Source organism: Phoenix dactylifera, chromosome 16 (genome assembly GCF_051530095.1).
Source record: "Phoenix dactylifera cultivar Ajwa chromosome 16, Ajwa_hap1_PhDact_Kaust_v1.1, whole genome shotgun sequence".
In the NCBI taxonomy this organism is placed as follows: Eukaryota; Viridiplantae; Streptophyta; class Magnoliopsida; order Arecales; family Arecaceae; genus Phoenix; species Phoenix dactylifera.
This window is the reverse complement of record NC_143205.1, coordinates 8,843,472-8,866,232: the sequence shown is the minus strand read 5'-3', so window position 1 is coordinate 8,866,232 and position 22,761 is coordinate 8,843,472. Positions and strand designations below refer to the sequence as shown.

At 39.6% G+C, this 22,761-nt stretch overlaps 1 protein-coding gene, 1 long non-coding RNA gene and 1 pseudogene across 4 annotated transcripts in view; 1 reads left to right on the top strand and 2 right to left on the bottom strand.

Moving 5' to 3' along the window:
• Positions 1 to 1,752: 1,752 nt before the first annotated feature.
• On the bottom strand, positions 1,753 to 2,717 carry LOC149751109 (uncharacterized). The gene is made up of 2 exons (XR_016398796.1): positions 2,596 to 2,717; positions 1,753 to 1,909 (listed from the first exon to the last, which is right to left on the bottom strand). It is a non-coding gene; the product is annotated as an uncharacterized LOC149751109 (long non-coding RNA).
• A 5,376-nt stretch (positions 2,718 to 8,093) lies between these two features.
• Positions 8,094 to 8,992, bottom strand: LOC103696265 (heat shock protein 81-1 pseudogene; annotated as a pseudogene).
• Positions 8,993 to 9,841: 849 nt separating this feature from the next.
• Positions 9,842 to 22,761, top strand: part of LOC103696264 (YCF49-like protein) — a 38,486-nt gene continuing 25,566 nt past the window's right edge. The window contains exons 1-2 of one of the 3 annotated variants that reach the window (XM_089927987.1): positions 9,842 to 10,208; positions 10,325 to 10,403. In XM_089927987.1, coding sequence (XP_089784113.1) covers positions 9,904 to 10,208; positions 10,325 to 10,403 — 384 coding nt within the window. In that variant the 5' untranslated portion in view covers positions 9,842 to 9,903. The remainder of the gene's footprint in view (positions 10,209 to 10,324; positions 10,404 to 22,761) is intronic. The other 2 variants (XM_008777825.5, XM_039117934.3) reach the window with 2 other exon arrangements.

Sequence of the window (22,761 nt, the reverse complement as noted above, 5' to 3'; positions counted from 1 at the left end):
GTCCCTAAGTATCCTGAGCATATCTGACAAACCTTCTGAAGGTCTGTCACCCTTCATGTTCTTTATGCTTCCCATGTATGTAGGACAGTTCCTCTTCCAATGGCCGTCCATGATGCAATGGAAACACTTTTCCTTGCAATTGGCCTTTTTCTTGGAACTTCCTTACTTGGTGTTTTCTTAGTCTTCTGCTTCTTCGCAGGCTTCTTCTTCTTCCAAATAGACTCTCTCTTGAAAGTAGAAACCAACTTGACAGCGAAAACAATGCCCCTTGAACGTCTTCAAAGTCCCTAAGTTAGTTACCAATTTATTTAACAATTCTATTTTGGTGCACATAGTCTTGTTCATATGGTAATTTACTATAAACTGTTCATATGAAGCTAGAAGGGATTGTGGGATCAAATCCGTTTGCAATTCCTTGTGCATGGTCATGCCGAGCTTCTCAAGCTTCTTCAAGTCCTTTATCATGGTCAAACCATGATCGTGGACAGACTGCCCATCGTGCATCTTGGCTTTGAAGAGCCTCTTGGACACTTCAAACCGAGCTGCGTGACTCTGATCACCATACAACTCTTGCAGGTGATTTAATATGTCCTTGGCAGTCTTCATGTTCTCATGCTGGCATTGTAATGCATTGGACATGGATGCCATTGTGCAGCACCTAACTTTATTGTCATTGTTCGTCCACTTAACAAGCGTCTTGCGCTGATTAATGATCGGACGGATTGGTAACATGGGGATTCCATGGTCTAGCATATACCCGAATTTCTCACAATTCAAAACTATTTTTGAAATTTGCTGAGCCAATCTTTATAATTGGGTTTGGTCAAACGGTTGTTCTATAGGATATGAGTTAAGAGTCTAGAAGCTGACTTTATAATCCTCAGAGAGTAAAGATTCTAGTTAGACTTTTGTACTTGATCCTAATCTGTTCTAAGGTCTTTTAGAACAAATGTAACTCCCACTATTTTCTCGAATTCCTCACACTCCCCTGGTAGGAAAACGGAAATCCCACACGACTAGGGTTTCTAGTGGGTACTGCGGTCCCACCGATTTACATGCCACCTCACCTAACAGTTATTGATGACACATAGATTGATGAATGTACAACTCTTGTACAATGCTTCTCAAGCATGTTGCAGTGTAATTTGGTCTCTAAGCCATGAAAACCTCACCTAACAGTTATTGGTCCCATTTCTTAGTTAAGTTAGACCCACCGTATAACCGTAGGAATAAAGTCGTCATTGGGTCCTCACCTAACAGTTATTGGTGCCCAACCCCACCTTTACCCTGCAACATCTCATGTCTATAGAGAGGTCCAGCCCCCCGATGCAACTTGACCACTGTATCCAGCCGAGACAAATCAACATCAGAAAGACCTTAGCAGCTCTACTATGGTGGAAGACCTATGGACTTAATATCGGTTAATCAGGTCTTAGTGTTTGCAACTTGAGCTCTTCATAAGAGGTAATCGAACAATTGGCCAGGTAAGCAGGTGGGAGGCTCCCCTTACTCAGAGAGTAAGGTCCTAATTAAGTAACCACCTTTCATGCTTTTCTAGACACCAATTAGATCAATTAATCTAATATGACTTGCTCATGTTGGTTCACTCTCGACTTGATTGAGGAGGTTTTAGTTTAGGTCTCATTGGGTTTGTTACATCACATGTAAACCTATCTACCCCGCTCTCATTCACATCACATGCAAACGGCACATCACAGGCAGTTATAATCGCAGCAATAATTAAAGCTAAACTTTAAATGAGTGATGATCATGGATTCTAATTAGGTCGTATTACAAGCACATGCACGTCAATCGATCAATTGGTCTTCAACTCTTGAATTGGTTCCAAGCCTCCTTGATTCGATCCTTGACCAACTCTTGATCTAATCGCCATCAACCGCTTAGACCCCTGTTCATCTCATGCCTTGTTTTCAACTTGATCGTTGACGTACATCACATCACAGAAATACAACCAGATGTAAAATAAAAATAATAATAAATTACATCTTCTTTTAGGAGGCACGCAGGCCTCTCAAAACATCAAATAAGATGCATGCAAGCATCTGAAAAATTACATGACATTGCAGATCACATCGCAGGTCTTTACATTTAATACCAAAAGGGTTTGAATCCTATGATCATCACCACATGCAGCAATTATAATTTTCAGATCTGAAAACTAACTGATTATCTCTTGACATAGGTTGCTGATCATGCTAATCATGATTCTAAACTTTGTAATCTCATTAACAATGCAATTAGAATCATCATCTTATCACATAAAAATCAGCATGCAAAAATCAGCACCCTAGAAAAAATCTGCATGCAGAAAATTTTCAGCATGCATAATCTTTCAATTTTCAGATCTAATAAGCCTACTAATAATTAATCCTTATCTTAATCTACGAAGCCTAGGCTCTGATACCACTGTTAGAATACCCCGATCATGCCGCTGAAATTTTAAAAAAAAATCAGATGCAGCGGAAGAGGCATGCGCGGGATCAACCGTTCATCGCATGAACGTTGTTCAAAAACCGTTAGTAGATAAATAAGGATTAAAAACTTTTAAAACCTTTAGGAAGATCAGATCTTCACCTTTGTGCGGGTAGATGATCACTGCAAACTGATGATCGTGATTTAGGATGAAGGTTCGCTTGAAGCCGTTCAAGTGCCCGGCCTCTACGGGTATCCACACGAAGCAGAAAACCGATCCAAGCTTTCTATCTCCCCAGGGTGCTAGCTCCCTTGCAGAGATAACTTTGATGGCTGATATCCTTCCTTTCAATCAATCCTTGATTGTGCTTGGGAGGAGGAAGAAGAAGGATGAAGAGAAGAAGAGGAACGAAGCCCTGCAGCCTTCTTTTTCTTCCTTGCGTTGGAACCAAACGGTGGAGGAAGAAGGAGGCCACCAAGATCCTTTTCTTCCCTTTGTTGTTGGTGGCTGAAAAGAGAGGAGAGGAGGGTGGCCACGTGATGGAGAGGAGGAGGGCTTCACTTATCATTAGGGCACCTCCTTTCAAAGCCTTATAAAGGCATTTAGGGCTCCTATTTGGTTTAGTCCAAATCATGAATCAATTGGGTTCAATCTATGCTAGTCCTAATCCAATTAGAACTTGAATGAACCATGACTCAATTGAACTCTTCAATCCTAATCCAATTAGGAGTCATGTTGATTCATTAGATTAATAATTAATTAGGACTTAAGAAATCCTAATCCAATTAGGACTTGTTTAATTCTAGTCCTAATCCAATTAGGACTCTAATTTGAATTCGAAGTCCTAATCCGATTAGGACTCTAGAAATCCTACTCCAAGTAGAAATCCAAATTTAATTCAAAACTCCTAATCTAATTAGGATTGTAGGAATCCTACTCCAAGTAGGAATCCTAGTCCTACTCCAAATAGGATTCCCAGTCCAAGTAGGAATCTCAATCCAAGTAGGAATCTCAGTCCAAGTAGGATTCCTAGTCCTAATCCAATTAGGACTCTAGGAATCCTACTCCAAGTAGGACTCTTGTTTTAAGTCCAATTAATTAATTCTCTTTGTTCCTTCTTCAGCTTATTATCAATTGAATTGATTACTTGTGATTCCTAATCACGATTCAACCATCGGATCGGTCAATGCCTCTAGTGTGTGTGACCCCATAGGTTCTACTCTGACTGGTAGTGAGATATATTGTGATCTCTATCACAATATCATTGAAAACTCCTTTCAATGGGTCGGAATGATTCCAACTCTACTCATTAGGGCTTATCGATCATCGAGATAATTTCTATGAGTCCCACCATCCACCAGTGACACCTAGCAGCATGTAGTGGCTACCCAGCAGAATAGAATGATGAACCTCTAGGTGCAGTTATCGTGTGATACAGTCCTACTATCGTGGATCCCTACAGGACGGAGGTCATGGATAACTCGTCAAACCCCTTCGTCTGTCATATGTCAAGATTTATTTGACTCGAGTTCGATAGTGGAAAACTCTTTCTCCACTTTCTATTACTACCCTGGCCAAGGTCTTAGAACTCAGTCTAACAAATCACATAGGATTACTCCTCTTCTATCAAGGTTGATAGATTCCATGTAAGTGCATACCCTACTCCTACAGTGAACTTAATGCAGCCAATCTACACTACAAGGACCCATATGACTAGAGACCATGTATACGTGTAGTCAAACTACAATAACCTCACTGTGAGTAGCTGAAGCACCGCAGGTCAAAGAATCAGTCATACTACTGCAACATCAAGCAAGTCACTGACGAGTGGATAGACATCCAAGTGACTTCTTGTCTTGGTCACGCTCAGTACCCTTGTTCTGTAACAAGCACCTGCACTATCACTTCAGTGTCCCTACACTGTGGACTCAAGTCTCGTCCATCCAGAAGGAAAGTGATCTGTGCACTGATCGGATCGATCACCGTCCTCGTGATGATCCATTGATCAGGAGTATTTAGAAATTAATCACCAATGATACATGGCTCAAATTCTCAACTCTTGAGAATAAGCATCATCATCTTATTAATTTCTTGGACGATTCATAGACGCATAAATAATATGAATGAAACGATGCCTTTTATTTATTTAATAATAAATAGTCAAGTACAAAATTATGTCCCTAGAATTAACAATGTGTCAGCCAGATTGGCTTCTAGGGCATACATCTAACAGTCGAAACTAGTTTCTCATATTACAAGTTGATAAGACTAACGTATAATCCCTATAGATTAGATCATACCCATGCTGAACATATATATATATACACATATATATATATATATTATAAATTACCTAGTCAAATCTTTCAAAATTCAACTTACAACAATATTAAAATACATAACATATTTAAAAAAAATTGTGGCAATAATAATAGCATGCTTGATCCTCTTAATCAATATAACATAGAGATCATAATCAAATTTAATAAACTAATTGTACTTTTCTAAAGTCGTTAGAAAACACACTTTAAAGCGTTAGGTTAGTTAACTCGTCCGCTTTGAAACCTTCCAAGTTCAATTATGCGAATCACATGAATCTATTCAAAACTATTAAGTTCCATCAACAACAACTTCAAAACCAAAGAAAACTGAGAATGGGTTAAAATCGGAAAAAATGATCCAATTTGGGGCACTGCAGCGTCTATGGCTTCATACCTGAACCAGAATGGAGGAAGGACAAGGTTGGCCAGTGGTGGTGCCTACTGTTCGAGTCAGTCCGAACAACGTAAACTCAACTAGTCAAGATCAACTATAATTTAGGTGGCTCAATAAAGTTAAATAGTAACCAAATTCCAGAGATACATGACGAGGGCTAAGGTAATTGGACGCCATGCCACACAGATACTAGGATAGTTTCGAGCCACCTCACTGGGGTCAACATGGATCCGAGCAAAAGGAGATAAAACTTCGAACTAGGATATCTGAGTCTGCATAGAAAGAGAAAGAACAAAAAGAGAGAGAAATAGGAGAGAGGAGGAAAACTTTGCCATCTCTCTTAGAATAGGAAGAGGAGGTCGGGATCACTGGGCTTGTGCTCAAGGGCATGGTCGGCAGTCGGAGGCGGTGGACAGCCTGCGGCAGTGACCAGCTAGTGAGAAATCAAAGGAAAAATCCAGCAAATAGGGGAATCAAAGTGACGAGGGATTATAGTTTCTTTTGGTAAGTTTTTCTTTTTTTGGACAAGTTAGTATTGTAACCATGATTATAATTTAGGTTATCTTCTTGGTTGTTGAGGGATTATAGTTTCAGGGATGTCCCTTAAACATTTGGTGCATGATGTTTGAGACGAACTTTTTAATAATAGTTTAAGGTATTGATGAGTATTAATAAGCAATCCCTTTTTATCTGTTTGCAGCATCATCTTTATATTTTGTTGGGTAACATGATTTTGGGCACCACCTTCTTTGAAACTTCTGTTCCACAAAGGTATCTCTTTCCTTTTATTCCCTTTATTCTTGAGAGCCTTCTTTTTCCAACAGGTAAGTGATGCAGATATTCTAATAATTCTGTTTATAAAGCAGTTATTCACTTTATAAACTATCTGATGAAGAAGGTGTTGAATTTATGATGTTACAACTTCAAAAAATGCTGCCAGATGTCATAAAGCTAGTAAGATTCTATCACCTATATCTATTTGTATTTGTTCTCAAGTCTAGTGATGATTTGAGCTTCATAATAATCTTTTCAATTATGATCTTTTCCAGGTTTAGTATTTGGTTTCTCGGTGGGGTACAGACCTAGATTTCCTTGGATCCATTCTTGTGCTTTTGTTGGGAAGCCAGCTGACTTATATAAGAGATATCAGCTCCCATGAATCATTTATATTTACTTGGGGAAGCAGCAAGTGTTGATTTCTGGGTCCATATGGGTCCATCGATGGAGCTTACATATCAAGTACCATAGCCACAGAGGACTGTTGAAGGCATTTATTACTGTAGCATGGTATCTCAGGTCTCTTTCAGATTGTATTAAGGTAGGAAATGATTGAAGCCATGGTCCCATTCCAAATATCTAGGATCGATGTAGTTGATTATTTTGCTAGATTAATAAGAAAATAATAGACTATCTGGAAATTAATGGAAGTAGATTTTTTGAACATCTAACTACTAGTGGTTTCGTTATTAGTAAGCTTGAGAGATCTGGTTACTAGTGATAATAGTCTTGTACTATTTTGGGACTTCTTAATGCTACCTAAACCTTGCCTTTCTTGACTTCTTAATAGCACAAATCACCATTGAACTTATATCATTTCTGGTAATTTTGTTTATAAAGCAGATATTCACTTTTATAGTTTTAGATGGCTGCGACGAATCATTATTGTCTATGTTAATCAAGTTAACTAGTTTATTAGTTAATAACATTTTATACAAATTATTTATACAAGTTAAATAGGTTATATAGGTCAACATGTTATATAGGTTAGTAGGTTAAGTAGGTTACCTATTTATTAAACAAGTTAAGTAGTCTAGGTCAGGTTATTTATTAAACATGATAGATTCAACTTTTGAATCTTGACTTGTTTAATAAATAGGTTAGGTTTGAAATTTTCTGACTCGACCTACATCTGACCTGACCCTACCCGATTTCCGCCTCTAGCTTTGTTTGAGTGGATATACACTAAGATTTGGTTAGGTCTACATTGGATAATGAAGGTACTACATTGATGATTGAAACTCATGGATATGATATGCTATAAAAAATCATGTGATTTAGAGGCCCCTAACCTACATCAAGATGATCAAAATATATGTAATTTAATGTTATTTACACTGTCTAATTTTTTGACCACTTGATGCATAGATAGGAGGTCTCTAGATCATATATTTTTAGGTATGTAGGCAATTTTGGGGTAGTAAATCACATCCAATGACTCCGATCATCAATATAAGACATTTATCATACAATCTAGATTTGACTAGATAGAGTAGAGATCCACTTGAATATAACCAAGTCTAGCATGATCTCTCTCAATATATATATGTGTGTGCGTGTGTGTGTGTGTGTATCTTACCAAATAAAACTCCAAGACCCCTCCAAGATCCAATCTTTCCTCCTAGGAGTTGAAAATGTGGAGGAATTGGGGCCAAAATTGCCAAATTATGGGCGTCAAGAGCTCAATAGTGGCAATGTACACTCTAGATTCATTGGGTTTCGTTAGTTTCCTAATATCATAACAAATGAGGTGGGTATAATGGTTCAAATTTGTTTTTGTTTAAAGTTATGTGATGATTATACATATATCAAACTTGTACCATCCATCTCTTACTTTTAAGGACAAGCAAAGGTGTTCGATAAAAAATATATATCATTCTATAAAAATATTATCTTTTTTTGACAAAAATAATTGTAAATTAGATTTTTTTTTTTGCAAAATCTACCAAGGATAATTGGCTATATGTAATAACTAAAAAAGTTTTAGTGTGACTATTCTTTTTGTTACAAACCGTAATAGTTGGCTTCAAAAATAATTTTCTTTTTGTTATTCCTCACTGATGTTGAAGTGAAACATATCTATAAAGAGCCAAACAATATAGTAGATTGGGTAGCCTAGCATACCACTCTGAAATGATGCTTTGGAAGTCCTCTTCGATCTTAGATATAAATATTATTTATAATTTTCAAATTTGTTCAATTCGGACCTTTAGATGTGAATTCTATCTGGCTGTTATAATAAAATTGTCACATAATGTTACATGACCTGCTTGTGTGGTAGAAAGGGCTAAAAGCTTTTTCCTCCAGTTTTCACCCTCTTTGATTGGGGTCTTGACTTCCATTTCCATCCAAATCCAATCTCTTCTTCCCAGTGAGAGATGGTCGTGGGAGTAATGGTGTTTCCCTTCTTATCCGCCTCTGCTCGCTTTCTTAGCTCTTGCATCATAGGGTTCTTAGGGTTGATTTCCACTATTTTCCTAGAGGACATGTAGCCTCCCAAGCTAGAGTCTCTCAATGCCTATGCCTTCACAATTCTTTCCATATTTGAAAATCGACCATATTCACTAGTGACCAAACAACACGGAGAGTCGACCATACGATCAGACACCACAATCTTTTCCATCTTGTCAAACAAAAATTTCTTGATTACCTTGTAGAAGCTTTTAAATTCTCCTTAAGGGCCCCTTTCTTCTTCTTCTCATCCTTACTTTCATAAAGCTTCAATCTTTCCTTTGTAGTAGAGACCAATTTCTTACCTTCAAACTCTCTTGGTTGACCACAACATACTCATCAATTGTAGCAACCATGAAAAGGACCTCATAACCCTTCTTCTTCAGCCTCTCCTATGAATGGGGAGTTCTCAACAGCCTTTCTGCTCTCATTAGTGAAGCAGTAAATATCATTCTAGCCTTCCATCATCCTTGTAACATTGACCTTAAGGTTGGTCATATCATCACTGCTCTTGGTGGAGTGGTACCCTAGCAACTCTGCAAACTTTATCCTATTTTAAGAGTCCTCATCTATGAAAAGCTTGAGGTCCTCATCGAATTTGTTGCAATCATCCTTGTTTTCAGCAATCTCAAAGAACAATTCGATGCACTTCTTGACCCGATTCTTGCGGATAACTTTAAGGATTTTGTTCTGCTAGAACATCTATCAGGGGAGGGTCCTTAGAGTCCACAATTTCCTTAACATAACCCAAATACTAAGGAATCCATTCCTCACAGTTGTCCATGATGAAAACATAATGAAAATAAAGCTTGATGTTATTGGGCTTCTTTCTCATGTCAAAGAGGTAAAAATGAGCCCTTCTAGGCATAAAATGGATGACCTTGAACTCCAGCTAGCCCTCCATAGAAAAGTGCTTTGTATCCAAGTGCTTCTCCCAATCACTAGTTAGACTCTTGTAAAAAAACACCATCCTCTTCCTTAGTGATCTCTCTAGGCTTTCTCATCCCAATTGGTTTTTGCTTGTTGACCAAAGACCAATCATACAAGACCTCTTTAATCTTCTTTTTCTTCATCTCCTTCATTCTTATCTTCATCAATATTTTCCACTTCGCCTTATTGTCTTTCTCTTCTCTCTCACTCTTCTGACTCCCTCATAGCTATGGCTGGTCTCCAGTCGCAAGCTAGAAAGGATTGATGAAATTGAGAAATGAAACCCTAATTAAGAAAAGGAGGCAGTCTTCAAAATTTTTTGCATGTAAATCAGGAGAAAAATATATTGGTAACTTTTCGATGGCACGTAACGGCGCGTGACCATCATCATGGCAATCAAATGAAATTCACAATCAAAATCTGAATTAATTTTTTTTAAAAGTTTGATAAATTGATTATACTAAATTGAAGTACATGGAAAAAATTAAAAACTTCTAAAACAAAATTTAGAATTTGTGACGTGACTATTTTTTTACCTCGCTCAGGCTAAAATGTAGTAAGCCCGATGCTTCATTTTCCAATCTCCCCCGCAATCTATGGCGACAGAGGCAGCGGCAGCGTGCTTCTCCCACCCTGTGGGTCTCATCTTCGCCCATCTCTCTTCTCCTCGTCCTCGTCTCTCGCGTTCGCCTTCGCCTTCACAGCGGTCCTTACCGAAGCCGCCGAGCGGCCGGAGGTTGGCCTCGGCAGCCCTGCTGGCCAGCGGCGCCGGCCTCGCCCTCGCCGCCTCCGCCCAAGCTCTCCCTTTCGGCCCTCCGGTGGCTCTCACTGTGCTACAGGAGCCCGCGAACGCGCTTTCCCTGCCCACCTGGGTCATACACGTGTCCAGCGTCATCGAATGGTAACTCACCTCCTCCATTCCCACTCCCCTTCGCCATTCCGATTCCCCTTCCATCCCTCTCTTTTTTGTCTCTTTGGTGCGGTTTATATAATATTTACTTGTTCTCTTTGTGGAAGGATCACGGCCATGGCGTTGGTTTGGGAATATGGGGAGAAATCCGGTTTCGGAACTTGGAAAGGTCTCTCCTGGGGGATGGTAAGCGAAAGATTCGACCTTGCTTTATTTTTTGTTACTTCGTTTCTGAGAATTAGATAGTATTCGATAAGGGACTTAGATCTTATCGTCTTTGTGAGATGATTAGTTGTTAGTTATTTGCAAAAGTTTTTTTTTTTTGCCGGTGCATAGTACAGATAAACCTCACTTGTTCTGTTAATTGAATCCACCCCCTTGACATATCCAACTATTTAGAAATTTCAATTTGGCTTTTCCTGTTAATATTCCATTTAAAGAATGGTATGATCACTGGATACTCCTCTCCAACAGACTTCTACTTCTAGCCAAAGTTTGTCTATGACCATCATGCCAAAAGATTTTCTTTCTTTTCTTCTATGTTTTTTTTTGGAAGTAAAAGGGAGCTTAGACCACCCAAAAGTTTTATTGAAAATCCTATGTCGAAAGATTTTGAAGTACTTTGCCTCTAACCTTGAGTCCATCAGTAAGTGATACATGATCTCCACTTGTAGTCATTCACAACCCTCTTTATGAAGATGAACAATAGACAAACGGTCAGCCTCACCATCTTGACCGTTAAATTGACCTTAATTAACAAAATTCGATGGTATATAGCACTAGGTTCTTTTCTTGCAAATGATCTGATTTTTGTTAGGGGTTGTATGTTATTAGTGGTGGACAATTTATTCTCGGTGCTGAACCTTCATAGGCCATTATGGGCAGAAACCATTTTTACCTAACTTGATCTATATAAACAAACTTAGAAATGTGATTTGCCATAACTGACAGATTCAAAGTTGGGATCATTTAGAAGGATGAATTAAAACCAAGGAAGATGGTGGGTCTCCAAACATGTTATGCTCATGAACTTTGCATCTTGCGGATAGTATTTGCTGAAGAGGGGTGGGTACTTTCATGCCAATGGCTTATGAAAAGGAAAAGCACTTCTATGCTTTTATTTTCATTCTACCTACAAAATACGAATAAGGAAGTTTAATTTTGTTTTATTGTCATCTTTGTGCTGTTGGACTCATTAGAGAAGGGATGAATTTAATTGGACAGACTATAATGCTTTAATGAAATACAGAAGCAATATAGAAAGGATTGATCCAAGCATTCCAGAAGTAAATTGTGCCCCACCAGTTTGGTTTTATCATACAATTCCGTAGATAGTTCAGGATCACTTAAGGAGAAGTTAAGCATGGTACAAGTACTAAAACTACTCTTTGGCCTGTTATGTGGAGAAGAAAAGGGAAAATTAATGAGAACACTCATCAGATCAGCTCTACTTGTACACTTTAAGAATGTTAGAGTATGACAGGGCTGCTTATGCAGAGATATGATGTTGAGTTAGAGGTTGGTTGATGTAGGAGAAACATAAAACATACTCAGAAGTGGCACAGATGAAGGATAACTGATAGTGAAGCAATTGATAGGATTCGGTCATGCACCATTTTGGCCAAAGGTTGATGCATATATTGGTGATGATGATCAATTCTGCAATTTCGTGCATTTTGAAATTAATCTCATAACAGGTAATATCAGCTCAAATGAAAAAATAAATATCATATCTATGCAGAAATTCTGATGAAACATTGGTTTTAAGTATTAATAAGACAAATGAAACAGATGACAAAACTGCGTGAAGGGAAAGCAGAAATTGTAAATTATCTTTACCCCTACATATAGGCCTAAATGCAAGCACTAAGAAACCATGACTCAATATAACCATTGATTTAATCATATTAGTTCTAAACCATAGACTAAACCAAAGACCAAAAAAGAAAAAAACGATGACATGTTTCCCATTAATTCCATCATTGTACCTTCAGGTCAAGGTGAACTTGGTCAAGATGAGTCTGTTTAGTGCATCCAACACATCAAGTTGATATATCTTGTTAAAAAATTTCAAAAGCATTCATAATTTAGTCAAAATAGAGTACAAAATCTCAAGTTATGGCTGTTATGATACTGGAAAAAGGGAAAAAGATACTGGGGCAAATTTTAAGCTAAAGACATCTTATCTACTTACTTTGTGCTATCTCCGAGGTTCCCTATTAGGAAAGAGGATTCACGTTATCATGTTGAATCTTCACAAAGAGGTTGAAAATCACCATGGATCAATGTTTTGAGAGTTAGGCTAATCGACCAGGTTTGACTTGCCTGACCTATCACTTGCAGACCTTTACTGGTTAGGATGTACTCAGATCTGAATTTTCTAAACATTCATTTGAAATATCGACTTTACTGTTTTTACAAGAAGATTCAAGAGAGAAAAAGGAAGGATCGATCCTATTCATTCTATGCTTTACTTCCCTTTGCCTTCTCCTATGGTTGCCATGGCCAACACCTTTGCTAACCTACCATGAAGTAGCATATTCTTCCTCCTAATTTTCTTCCTTTTCTTTCCTTAAATTGAGGTAGTAAGGGTATAACACTGCACTAACTAAATTGAAGGCTTAAATTAGTGAATAAAGTTGGGAGGTTAGGCCGAAGATGAGGCTCCAGAAAGATTAGGGATTAAATTGGTGAATAATGGTGGAAGGTCAGGGAATTGGGTGAGTTAAGATTTTGGGAGAAGAGGATGTGTGGAGCTTTTGGAAAGGGCTGAATAAATAAAGACCTAAATGGGTTAGCCTACTTTGACCAGGGGTCGAACGAATAACCCATGAGCCACTCGTTGCAATAGTTTGGGCTAGGTCAGCTGGTTCAACCATTGCCTTGGAGGACTTGGATGGAAGTAAAGGGAATCATTTTTTTTATAGAAAATATCATTTTAATGAATTTGGACATAAAGAACAATATAAATCAAGAAAACTTGTTTTTTATTTTATTTTGATTTATTTATTTATTTTGAAAGAAGATTGTGAAGTCCACCCAATGTATGAGAGAAAAGAAATGAGATTACAACTAACCTGTTGTTGGCACCTTTCGTATCCCATTTCAAGCAGGCTAAGAAACACGAGATCCTTGGGAAGCTTGGTTTGTCGAGATAGAGGATAGCCTATCAAGCTTGACTGGACGGGCTTTGGATATGTATGCGGGCATACCATCGACGTTGGGCTAGCTGGAAAGGTGCAAGTCGAATGAATGATAGAGAGTAGAGCATGGGTCTAGGCATCTTGATCTTTAAGAACTTTCGCCATCGTTATACCACAATTTGAAGGAGATGAAAATGGATGGGGGATGTAGCATTGGGCTACGTCAGAAGTGTGTAGCACTGGGCTATGGTATGAATGTGGTGCTGAACTACAGTAGAAACTAACTTACGTCTACATTTATAATAAATAAGATAAAGGTAAAGATAAAGATAAACTGATTGAATTGATTGTCGAAGGGTCTCTTACAGAGTACAATTCTACTTATTTATACTAATACATAGTATCTGCCTTTAAACATTATAACTGCCCGCTTTGATGGTTGTTTCTTACGTTTGATCGTTACTTCTGGTGGTTCTGGTAACTGCTGTCAACTGTCTTCCTTCATATACATAAGCATGATCATTTCGTAATTGCAGGATCAATAGTCATGCTTTATCGGTCTTTGATTTATTCTGACATAGCTTGTGCTAGCTGTTGCCCCTTACTCGACCTATAATACAGTCTTCTATTCCTGAAGTCTGAGACAAGTTTGATTGTCTTGGTTTTCTGCCAAACAATGACTCAAGACTTATTTTTTCGGCATAGTTTCCTATCTTATGACCAAATTCTTTTTGTTCAATATGGATATCCATCCATGTGTGATTCACAATCGAACTCTATCCAGTCTTAACAAGAGTCATATGATTCTCACCCACTCTAATTCTATCAAACTTCTCCCATATCTCATTGGCCGAGGATCATTAGACAGATGGGATGTCTGTTATTGCCTCCTTGATACTTGCAGAATAAAAGCCTCGCAATTATAGCTTTGATCCGCTTACTGAGGGTTGCTCTTTTACTGAAGTATCAGCTTTGAGCAATTCACTTGTATCTCTTTTGATTCTACTAAGCCTTCCTTTCGTACTGAGAAGTTGTGAAAGGCATGAAGAATAAAATTCATTTTACAATCTATGTTGGCTTATTGGCCAAAACTTCTATGGGATTTAATATAATATTATGATCTGTATTGGACTATTGGCAGAAACTTTTGGGAAATTCTTAACTAAATAATATATATATATATATATGTGTGTGTGTGTGTGTTATTTATTCCGTTTTCAGATCGGATTCGTCACTTATTCGATCTTCCAGCAGTTTTTCATGTAGCATTGGGACTTGTACTATCCATAATTCGTATGAGGGTCTTTGATCATTTGTGACATTTGCTACCATGCCGAATCGGCTATTATGTTGTCATGTTGCCTCCTGACATATAGGATACCTATCACATAGAAAACTTTCAAAAGCTTCCTTTGATAAGATTGTCCCTTAGTTCTTGTGATGCTCATAGCCGATATCATGAGGCTACTAATTTTTTTCCTTTACTTTTGAGCAAATGATCATGAACTAATGTCGACAAGGTTTGCCGAACTTCACCGGCATTTTTTTGAACTTCTCCATGAGCGATACTCTATTTTCAGCTAGGCACTGACCGAAATATCTCTTGATGGTTTGGTCTTCTGCAACTCAGTCGGCATGACTTCTGTTATACCTCGATTATCAGATTTCGAGGTTTTTATGGTATATTAGGTTGTCTTTTGATGAGCCGAAATCTCCAACTCTGGTTTTTCATGCATCGTAATACTTTCACAAGCTAGCTGATAAGTAAATTCGCCCCTCACAAGGATGGACTCGACTGTCGTCACCTAGGACTCATTAAAACGTACCGTGGCTTCATGAATTAGCTTTCAACTATGCAAACAAGTCTTTTAAATTGTCCTATTGTGAGAGCTGATGATGTTGCATAGCGCTCCAAAAATAGTCCTACTATAGTAGCCGCTTTCTCTGCAGTTGCTTTCTTGAATTTCTATGACAGTAGTATGATGGCATCTATGCAATTGTCCTACTGGAAAGAGCATGACGATGACTATGTAGCGTTCGGTCGGAGACAATGTGATGATGACTATACAGTGTCCCACTAGGTATGCCACAAACTTATTGCCATCTTTTCCGTCCCATCCTAGATGAGCCAAGGAACTTGGGATCTCCGAGGAGCTTGGTTTGTGGAGGTAGAGGGCTGCCTATTAAGTCTGATTGGGTGAGGTCTAGATGTGTGCATGAGGATGCTGCCGATGTTGGACTAGCCGAAAAGGTATGGGTTGAATGGAGGATAGAGAGTTGTGTGGATTCAAGTGCCGTAACCTTCAAGGACTTTTGTCACTATCACATCATTGTTCGAAGGTAATGAAAATAGACGCGGGGGGGAGGTTGTGTAGCACTGGGCTACGGTAGAAGGATGTAACACTAGGCTACGGTTGGGATGTAGTATTAGACTATGATAGAAAGCTAAGTTACGTTTACTCCTAGGATAAACAAATAATGTAAAGGTAAAGATGAAGATTAATTGATCAGGTTGATTGTTGAAGGGTCTTTTATGGAGAATAATTTGACTTATTTATACTAATATATAAAAAGAAATAATCCTTATAACTGTCCACTTTGACAGTTGCTTTTCATATGTGGTCTCAACTCCTAGTGGTTTTGTTAATTGCTGCCAATTGTTTTTTAGAACGCATCTACGCAAGCACGATCATGTTGTAACTTCCAGACTGATAGCCATGCCTCATCGGTCTTTAACTTATCTTGACATAGCTTGTGTTGGTCGTCTCCCTTTACTCGATATACAATACTATCTTCTATTTTTGGAAATCTAAGTCCGGTATGATTACCTCGGTCTTCTGCCATACAATGACTCAAGACTTAATCATTCAGCCTAGTTTTCCACCTCATGACGGAATTCTATCCATTCGGCCTATGTCCCTGTCCATGTGTGATTTCATAATTGTACTCCATCCAGTCTTAGTAAGAGTCACGTGATTCTTGCTCTAATTTTATCAAACTTCATTCACATTGCGCTTGTCTTTGACTGCCAGCTATATTGTTGAGATATGTTGTAAACACATTTCTTAGAAGGGAAGGGAATGGAGAGTAGAGAATTTTTTTTTTTTAGGAACTTAATGATGTTTGAAACACCTTGCGAAGAGGCAAAAAAATTTTGTGAGAAGCAAGTCGTGTGAAAGGATAACAAGCAGGGTAGGGTATCATATTTAGATAGAATGTATCTTACATTGTTATGGGCATCAACATACTAGATTTTTTTCTTGGAAGTATGCTTGATTTTTATGATGCATCTCGATACATGTCAATTGTCATGGTGTAGAATTTCCTTTTTATTAGGATTTTCTTGGTAGTAGTTTAAGTCACGCTCAATTTCTCTATACAAATTTTTCTACTAATGATATAGAGAGCATGATTAACAGTACCATCCCGATTCGTTTGGTTTAGAGTGTATCGAGCTGTGCCAGAGGTGGATCGGCATGGTTCCGCCCTTTAGTTCGACACACCGATGAGGGAAGAAGAGAGGGAGGAGGAAAGATAGGAAGAGAGAGAGGGAGGGAGGGAGAAGGAGGAAAAGAGGGAGAGGGAGGGAGCCTGAGAGAGGGAGAGGGAGAGGGCTTTCAAGCCTCCTCTCCTCTGGCCGCGGCGTAACAGAGGTGGAGCCCCTATGTCGAAACAACATAGAGGCCCTGACCCTTTTCTTTTGATTTTTTTTTTAAGTGAAGGGTTGGAGGAGAGGGAGCTTGAAAGCCCTCTCCCTCTCATTCTCCCTCTTTTAGCCTCTCCCTCCCTTTCTCCCTCTCTACCTCTCTTTTGTTATGTCAAGACTGGCGGAGAGGGGGCTCCAAAGCCCTCTCCCTCTCTCTACCTCTCTTTTGTTATGTCAAGACTGGAGGAGAGGGGGCTCTAAAGCCCTCTCCCTCTCTTGGCCTCTTTCTCTCCCCCTCCCTCTTCCTCTCTCTTGCTCCCTCCCTCCCTCTCCTTCTCTCTCCCTCCCTCCCTCTCTCTTTTCCTTCTCTTTCCTTCTTCCTCTCCCCTTCCCTCTCCAGCTCCCCTTCACCAGTTAGTAGGCAGAAACTACACAAGATGTCCAATTTAGAATCTCTTTGGAAGCTTGATCCCACACTCGCTACTAAGCCCTTCCTTATTATATTTGTTTTGTATTCCTTTTTTTGTTTTAGATCTCCACATCTCTACACCCATAGTTGGATTTACTCTCAAACCCACTCCTAAAAGGTAAGGTTCATCATCTGAACTTTTATGTTAGATTGCATAATTTTGTGAGATGAGGTTTAACATGTTCCAAGAGACTTGCCGTCTATTGATGGGATGTTTGATAGAATGTACTTTCAAATCCTAAAGGGAGCTGAAACATGTTTAATCATTCTACAATCTATGGAAGTGTCAAGAGATATAGTAATGGTTCATACGCCATTTTGAAGGAATGGAGTGGTTGTGAGGTTTATATATGCATAATATCGAAGTGGGTGGGCCTTGGCACGATGAGAAAGTTGCTTTATTGTAATATATGTGTTACAGGTTTGAAACATGAAAATAGCCTCTCAGTATATAGGGCTAAGGCTGCATACATCTGACCCTCCCTAGACACTACGATGGTAAGAGCTTTGTGCACTAGGATGCCTTTTTTTGTAATGTTGGATCTGTTTTCGAAGAGTTTAGACCTGTCATTGCTTGATCTCATTTTAGATGGTCTTCCATGTGATTCCCATCCTGAATTTCTTTACCAACTTATGGCCCCAAAGAGGCATGTTGAGTCTTTTATAAGGTGGATTCATGGATTATTAAGTTGTAGAGAAGTCTATAATTTCATGTGATTGATACATGGTGAATATTTCTTGACAGCGAGGTGATTAAAAAAATAGCTAGTAGAAACAAATTTTCCATTCCATATTTAGATGATATGTTAGATATGTCTAGTGGAGCTAATGTATTCTATTATTAATCTGTATGGTGGTTTCAAAAGATCAAAAATTGACTTAGTGATGAATTGAAGGATTTCTTCAAGATAGTGGGATTGTTGATGGCTCGTGACTCTTGCTAGTTTCTTAGTACTTCAAGTGCTTTTTTGATGTTGATATGAATGGTGGAACTCTTGGTAGGATGTTAGTCATATTCACATCAGACTCCTAGTAATGAGAATCGTGTGGAACATCAATAGCTGGTCTTGGCGATACTAAATAAAGATCAAACATTATGTGTACATGAAGTATTGGTTTATAACATTGTAACCATTTGTATGAAATTTTGTTGCGAGTTCATGAGATTTAACCTATGCCTACCTACAGTGATGACTTGGGAGATTCTATATCATTTGCATGTTTATTCACAAGTTATTTTCATTCATAACGAAGATGAATTTTTTGAGATGAATAGATTTAGGCCCTGTTTGAGGGAGCTTTTGGAGGGCCAAAAAGCACTTTCTGGCCCTCCAAAAGTACTTTTAGATAAAAAAGTGTTTGGTAAAATTTTCAGAAAGCTGTTTCAGCTTTTGCGGGAAGCTGAAAACAGCTTTTGGGGAGAAGCTCCAATTTGGAGCTTTCCGAAAATGTTGTTTTCAGCTTTGTTGGGAAGCTCTATTTTTGACCAAAATACCTCCATTTTAAAAATAAATTTCCTTCCGAAAACCTCATCTCACCGCCTGTTCCTTTCCCACCACGCCCCCCACCCCCCCCCGCTGCAGCGCCGCAGCCTCTCCCTCTCCCCCGCCGCCGCAGCCCTGCCGCCCCCCTCCCTCTCCCCCGCCGCCCCCTCCCTCTCCCCCGCCGCCGTAGTGCCGCACCCCCTCTGGCGCCGTCAGCCACGCGGGAGGAGAACCCTTCCCAGGGGGCCAACCGCGACTGTCGAGACTGCCGCAGGCGCCGCCGGCCATGGCCCGGTCCCCTCCCGCGGCCGCCGCGGCTTGGCCTCCTTCCGATGCTGCCGACCGTGCGGGAGGAGAAGAACGGAGAAGGGGGGAGAGGAAGGAGAAGAAGAGAAGAAAAAAAGAAAAGAAAAAGAAAAGGAAAAAAAGAAGAAAAGGAAAAAAAAAGAGAAGAAAAGAAAATAAAAGAAAAGAAAAGAAAAGAATAAATAAATAAATAAATGCATAAATAAATATTTATATAAATGAATGAATGAATGAATAAATAAATAAGATAATAAATAAATACATTTCAATGAATAAATATTTATATCATAATACATTAATATGTTATTTTAAATAATTTAATATTATGTTATATTATGAGAAATTAATTAATACTAATAATTATAATATTTTATATCTTTATTATTGTATTATACTATAAATATAATATATATTACGCTATATCATAATATATTAATATGTTATGTTAAATAATTTAATATTATGTTATATTATAGAAAATTAATTTACTCTAATAATTATATTACCATTATGCTATGCTATGCAATGTCATATTACTATATTATAATAATAATATTTTATATTACAGTAATATTATACTATATCGTATATTATGCATTAATATATGTTATGTTTTATTATGCTCTATTTTATAATACTATGCAATGTCCTTTATGGTAATTTTTCATATAAAAGTACTTTCTCAGTTTGTTTACCAAACATATGTTAAAGTGCCACAACACTTTAAAAATATAGTTACCAAACAGCAAACAGCTTTTTGTAACAGCTCTACTTCCAACAGCTCCCCCAAACAGGGCCTTAGTGGTCAAAATTAGTTAGAAATATACAAAAGAGAAAAATGTTATGTATGAATTCTTGCTTGAGCTTTATGAAACTTTTAGAGGTGGAATATGATCTTAGCTATTGTTATAAACAAGAATTTAAGTGTCACACTAGGACCATGCCAACGTAGCACTAGCTCAACATGCCATGCCATGCTAGTGCTTGGCGTCTATGGCATCCAGACAATTTCTCTGGCAGATGTGGGCATGGGGAGACATATCTTTTTTTTTTGAAATTAAATTTAAATTGTTGTAAAGTCTTAAATAAGGAACTTAGGTGTTGTTTTGCGCAAAAGATTAAGAATTAACACCAGAAAAATGTAACCTACAATAAGAAGAATGGTGCGGACATTAGTGCGAGATCGCTCGTCGCTCGGGTCTACAGTCACCACAAGAGGATGGTTCAGCCAGTTTCATTGTGGTTGGAGTGATTTTATTTTATTTGGGCTTATTAGGGTATTTTGTTATTTGATAGCCTTTAGGGTTTATTTTGGTATTTTGTTATCTTTGAGGGTCTTTGTGAGATTAGTTTCTTTTTAGGGGTCTTTTTGCATTTTTTAGGTCGTATAAATATATTGGACCGTACACCGTTTAGAGTATGCTATGAATGAAAATTTGATTCCTTCTTTTGCCTTGGTGTGAAACCATGAGCAAAGGCTAGGCGTGAAGCCTAGTTCTCTTCCTATCTTCTTTGTCTTCTCTCCTCTCTTTCTCCTTTTCTATTGTTCGACACCAGCATTGGTATCAGAGCATGTTACGGAAAGAAGCCCCTTCCTTCCCGTGCCGTCCCTGTCCGTGGGTTCCTTCTTTCCAGAAGTTGATTCTTGGGCTACTGTGGGCTGTGGCTGTCTCGTGGGGTTCAAGCTTCACGCGGGGGGAAACAACAAAAAAAATGAGAAATCCTTTCAATGGACAACCCCTATTCCTCCCTCCCCATCTTCTTGTCTGACACCCCCAATGCCATCGCGAGGTCCGCCGTCGAGAGCTTCAACCACGTGCCCCACAATCTGACGGAGGAAACCTTGAGCCACCAGCCAACCATGGCCGTGCCTGAGCAAGGAGGACGCGCTCGGCCCCAGCCGTGTCCCTGTCACCTTTGCCCGTGGCCAGATCTAGAAGAGGAACACCGCCACCCCTCTCCGCCGCCGCGCCTCACGCATTGATCGCCGCGGAAGATGACATAACCATCAGCAACAACCCGCAAAGGAGATGACCTAGCGGGTACGTAGCGGATTAACGGAGCAGTCGCGCCCGTTAACCCGAATCCACTCGGTTCAAAAAAAAGAAAAAAAAGGCACATATGACCCTTAAGTCACGCACGTGACGGACTCATAACGGGTTATCGGAGTGGGTCGTGCCCGATAACCCGAATCCTATCGGATTTGAGTTTAAAAAATGAAAAACAAATTTGTTCATCTTCGTTCGCGACCACCTTCGCCTTGCCGCTCGGCCCTCGCCGCCTTCCACCCTCGCTTGCCGCTTCCTCTGCCTTTGCTGCCGCTCGAGCCCCACCAGCGTTCGTCCCCCCAACCATTTCTCTCCCCCTGCTGTCGGGTTCCCGCCGCCGAACTCCACCGTCAAGCACCCCGCCCAAGCTTTGCCGTCCGAACATGAGGGGACATCGTGCCGTCGTGAGGCCGCCTCCTCGGTCCCATCTTCTCCAAACCCTAACACACACACCCCCTCCCTTCCTTGAGCTCTGCCTTCATCTTCCCGCTTCCGTCTCTGCCCCGTTGCCGCCTATGACTGCACCTCCCTCAATCCCCTCACGATCTCGAACCTCGACGACACTCCCTGTCGATGCTCGCCACTCATCCCCCCTCTCTTCATCTCCTTAAGGGTTTCAGCATTGAAACCCTTTTCGCACCACTATACCGAACACCCATCCCCCCTTCTTCTGACCCGCGGCTCATCAGGCCTTCCTTCCCCCCCCCCCTGACCCGCGACCCACTAGGCCCCCCTCTCTTTATTCAAATGGGTCGCCATTGCCGAGTTGCTGTGATCAGACCCGATTTGACCAGGCCCGCCGAGTTGCTGTGATCAGGCCCGATTTGAGCCATCTGACGAGCCTACTTGCTGCGACCGTGCCTTTGATCGTCACCCCAATCCAGGTCAGGTCTCTTCTCTTATTGGAAAAACTATTTGCTTGTCTAAATTCAGCATCGATGAACTCTTGTGTGCTCGGTTGACTTATTTTATTGTGAATTCAATACATACACCCCAAATAACCTGAGAAACCCTTGTAGTGGCCTATTTTCGCCATTAACTGTAGGGCTGCCTAATCTTTGGGAGTTCTTCGAGGCTCCGTGCTACCCAGCAACATACGGAAGACTGACACTATTTGACTGCAATTCTTGCGTGCACTTATTACGTGATTTCCTGCTTGATTTCACTTGCTACGAATTAGCTTTCTGTTTATATTAAGCTTATACATTGCACTCTAGGCATCACTTTCATGCATTAGGTCTGCATAGGAACCACCACTGTCTTAGCATTGTAGGGCCACACAACTTTGCACACTCATTATATGTACCTTTGTAGTGGTCGTGTTGTCTCCCAGTTAGAATCCCACCTTGCCATAGATCCTAACATCGAAGCCTTGCTAAAAGCTGTCCAAGACTTGACCACAGTGTCCACTTAGGCCCACATCCGATTAGACTCAGTTAAGGCTTTCC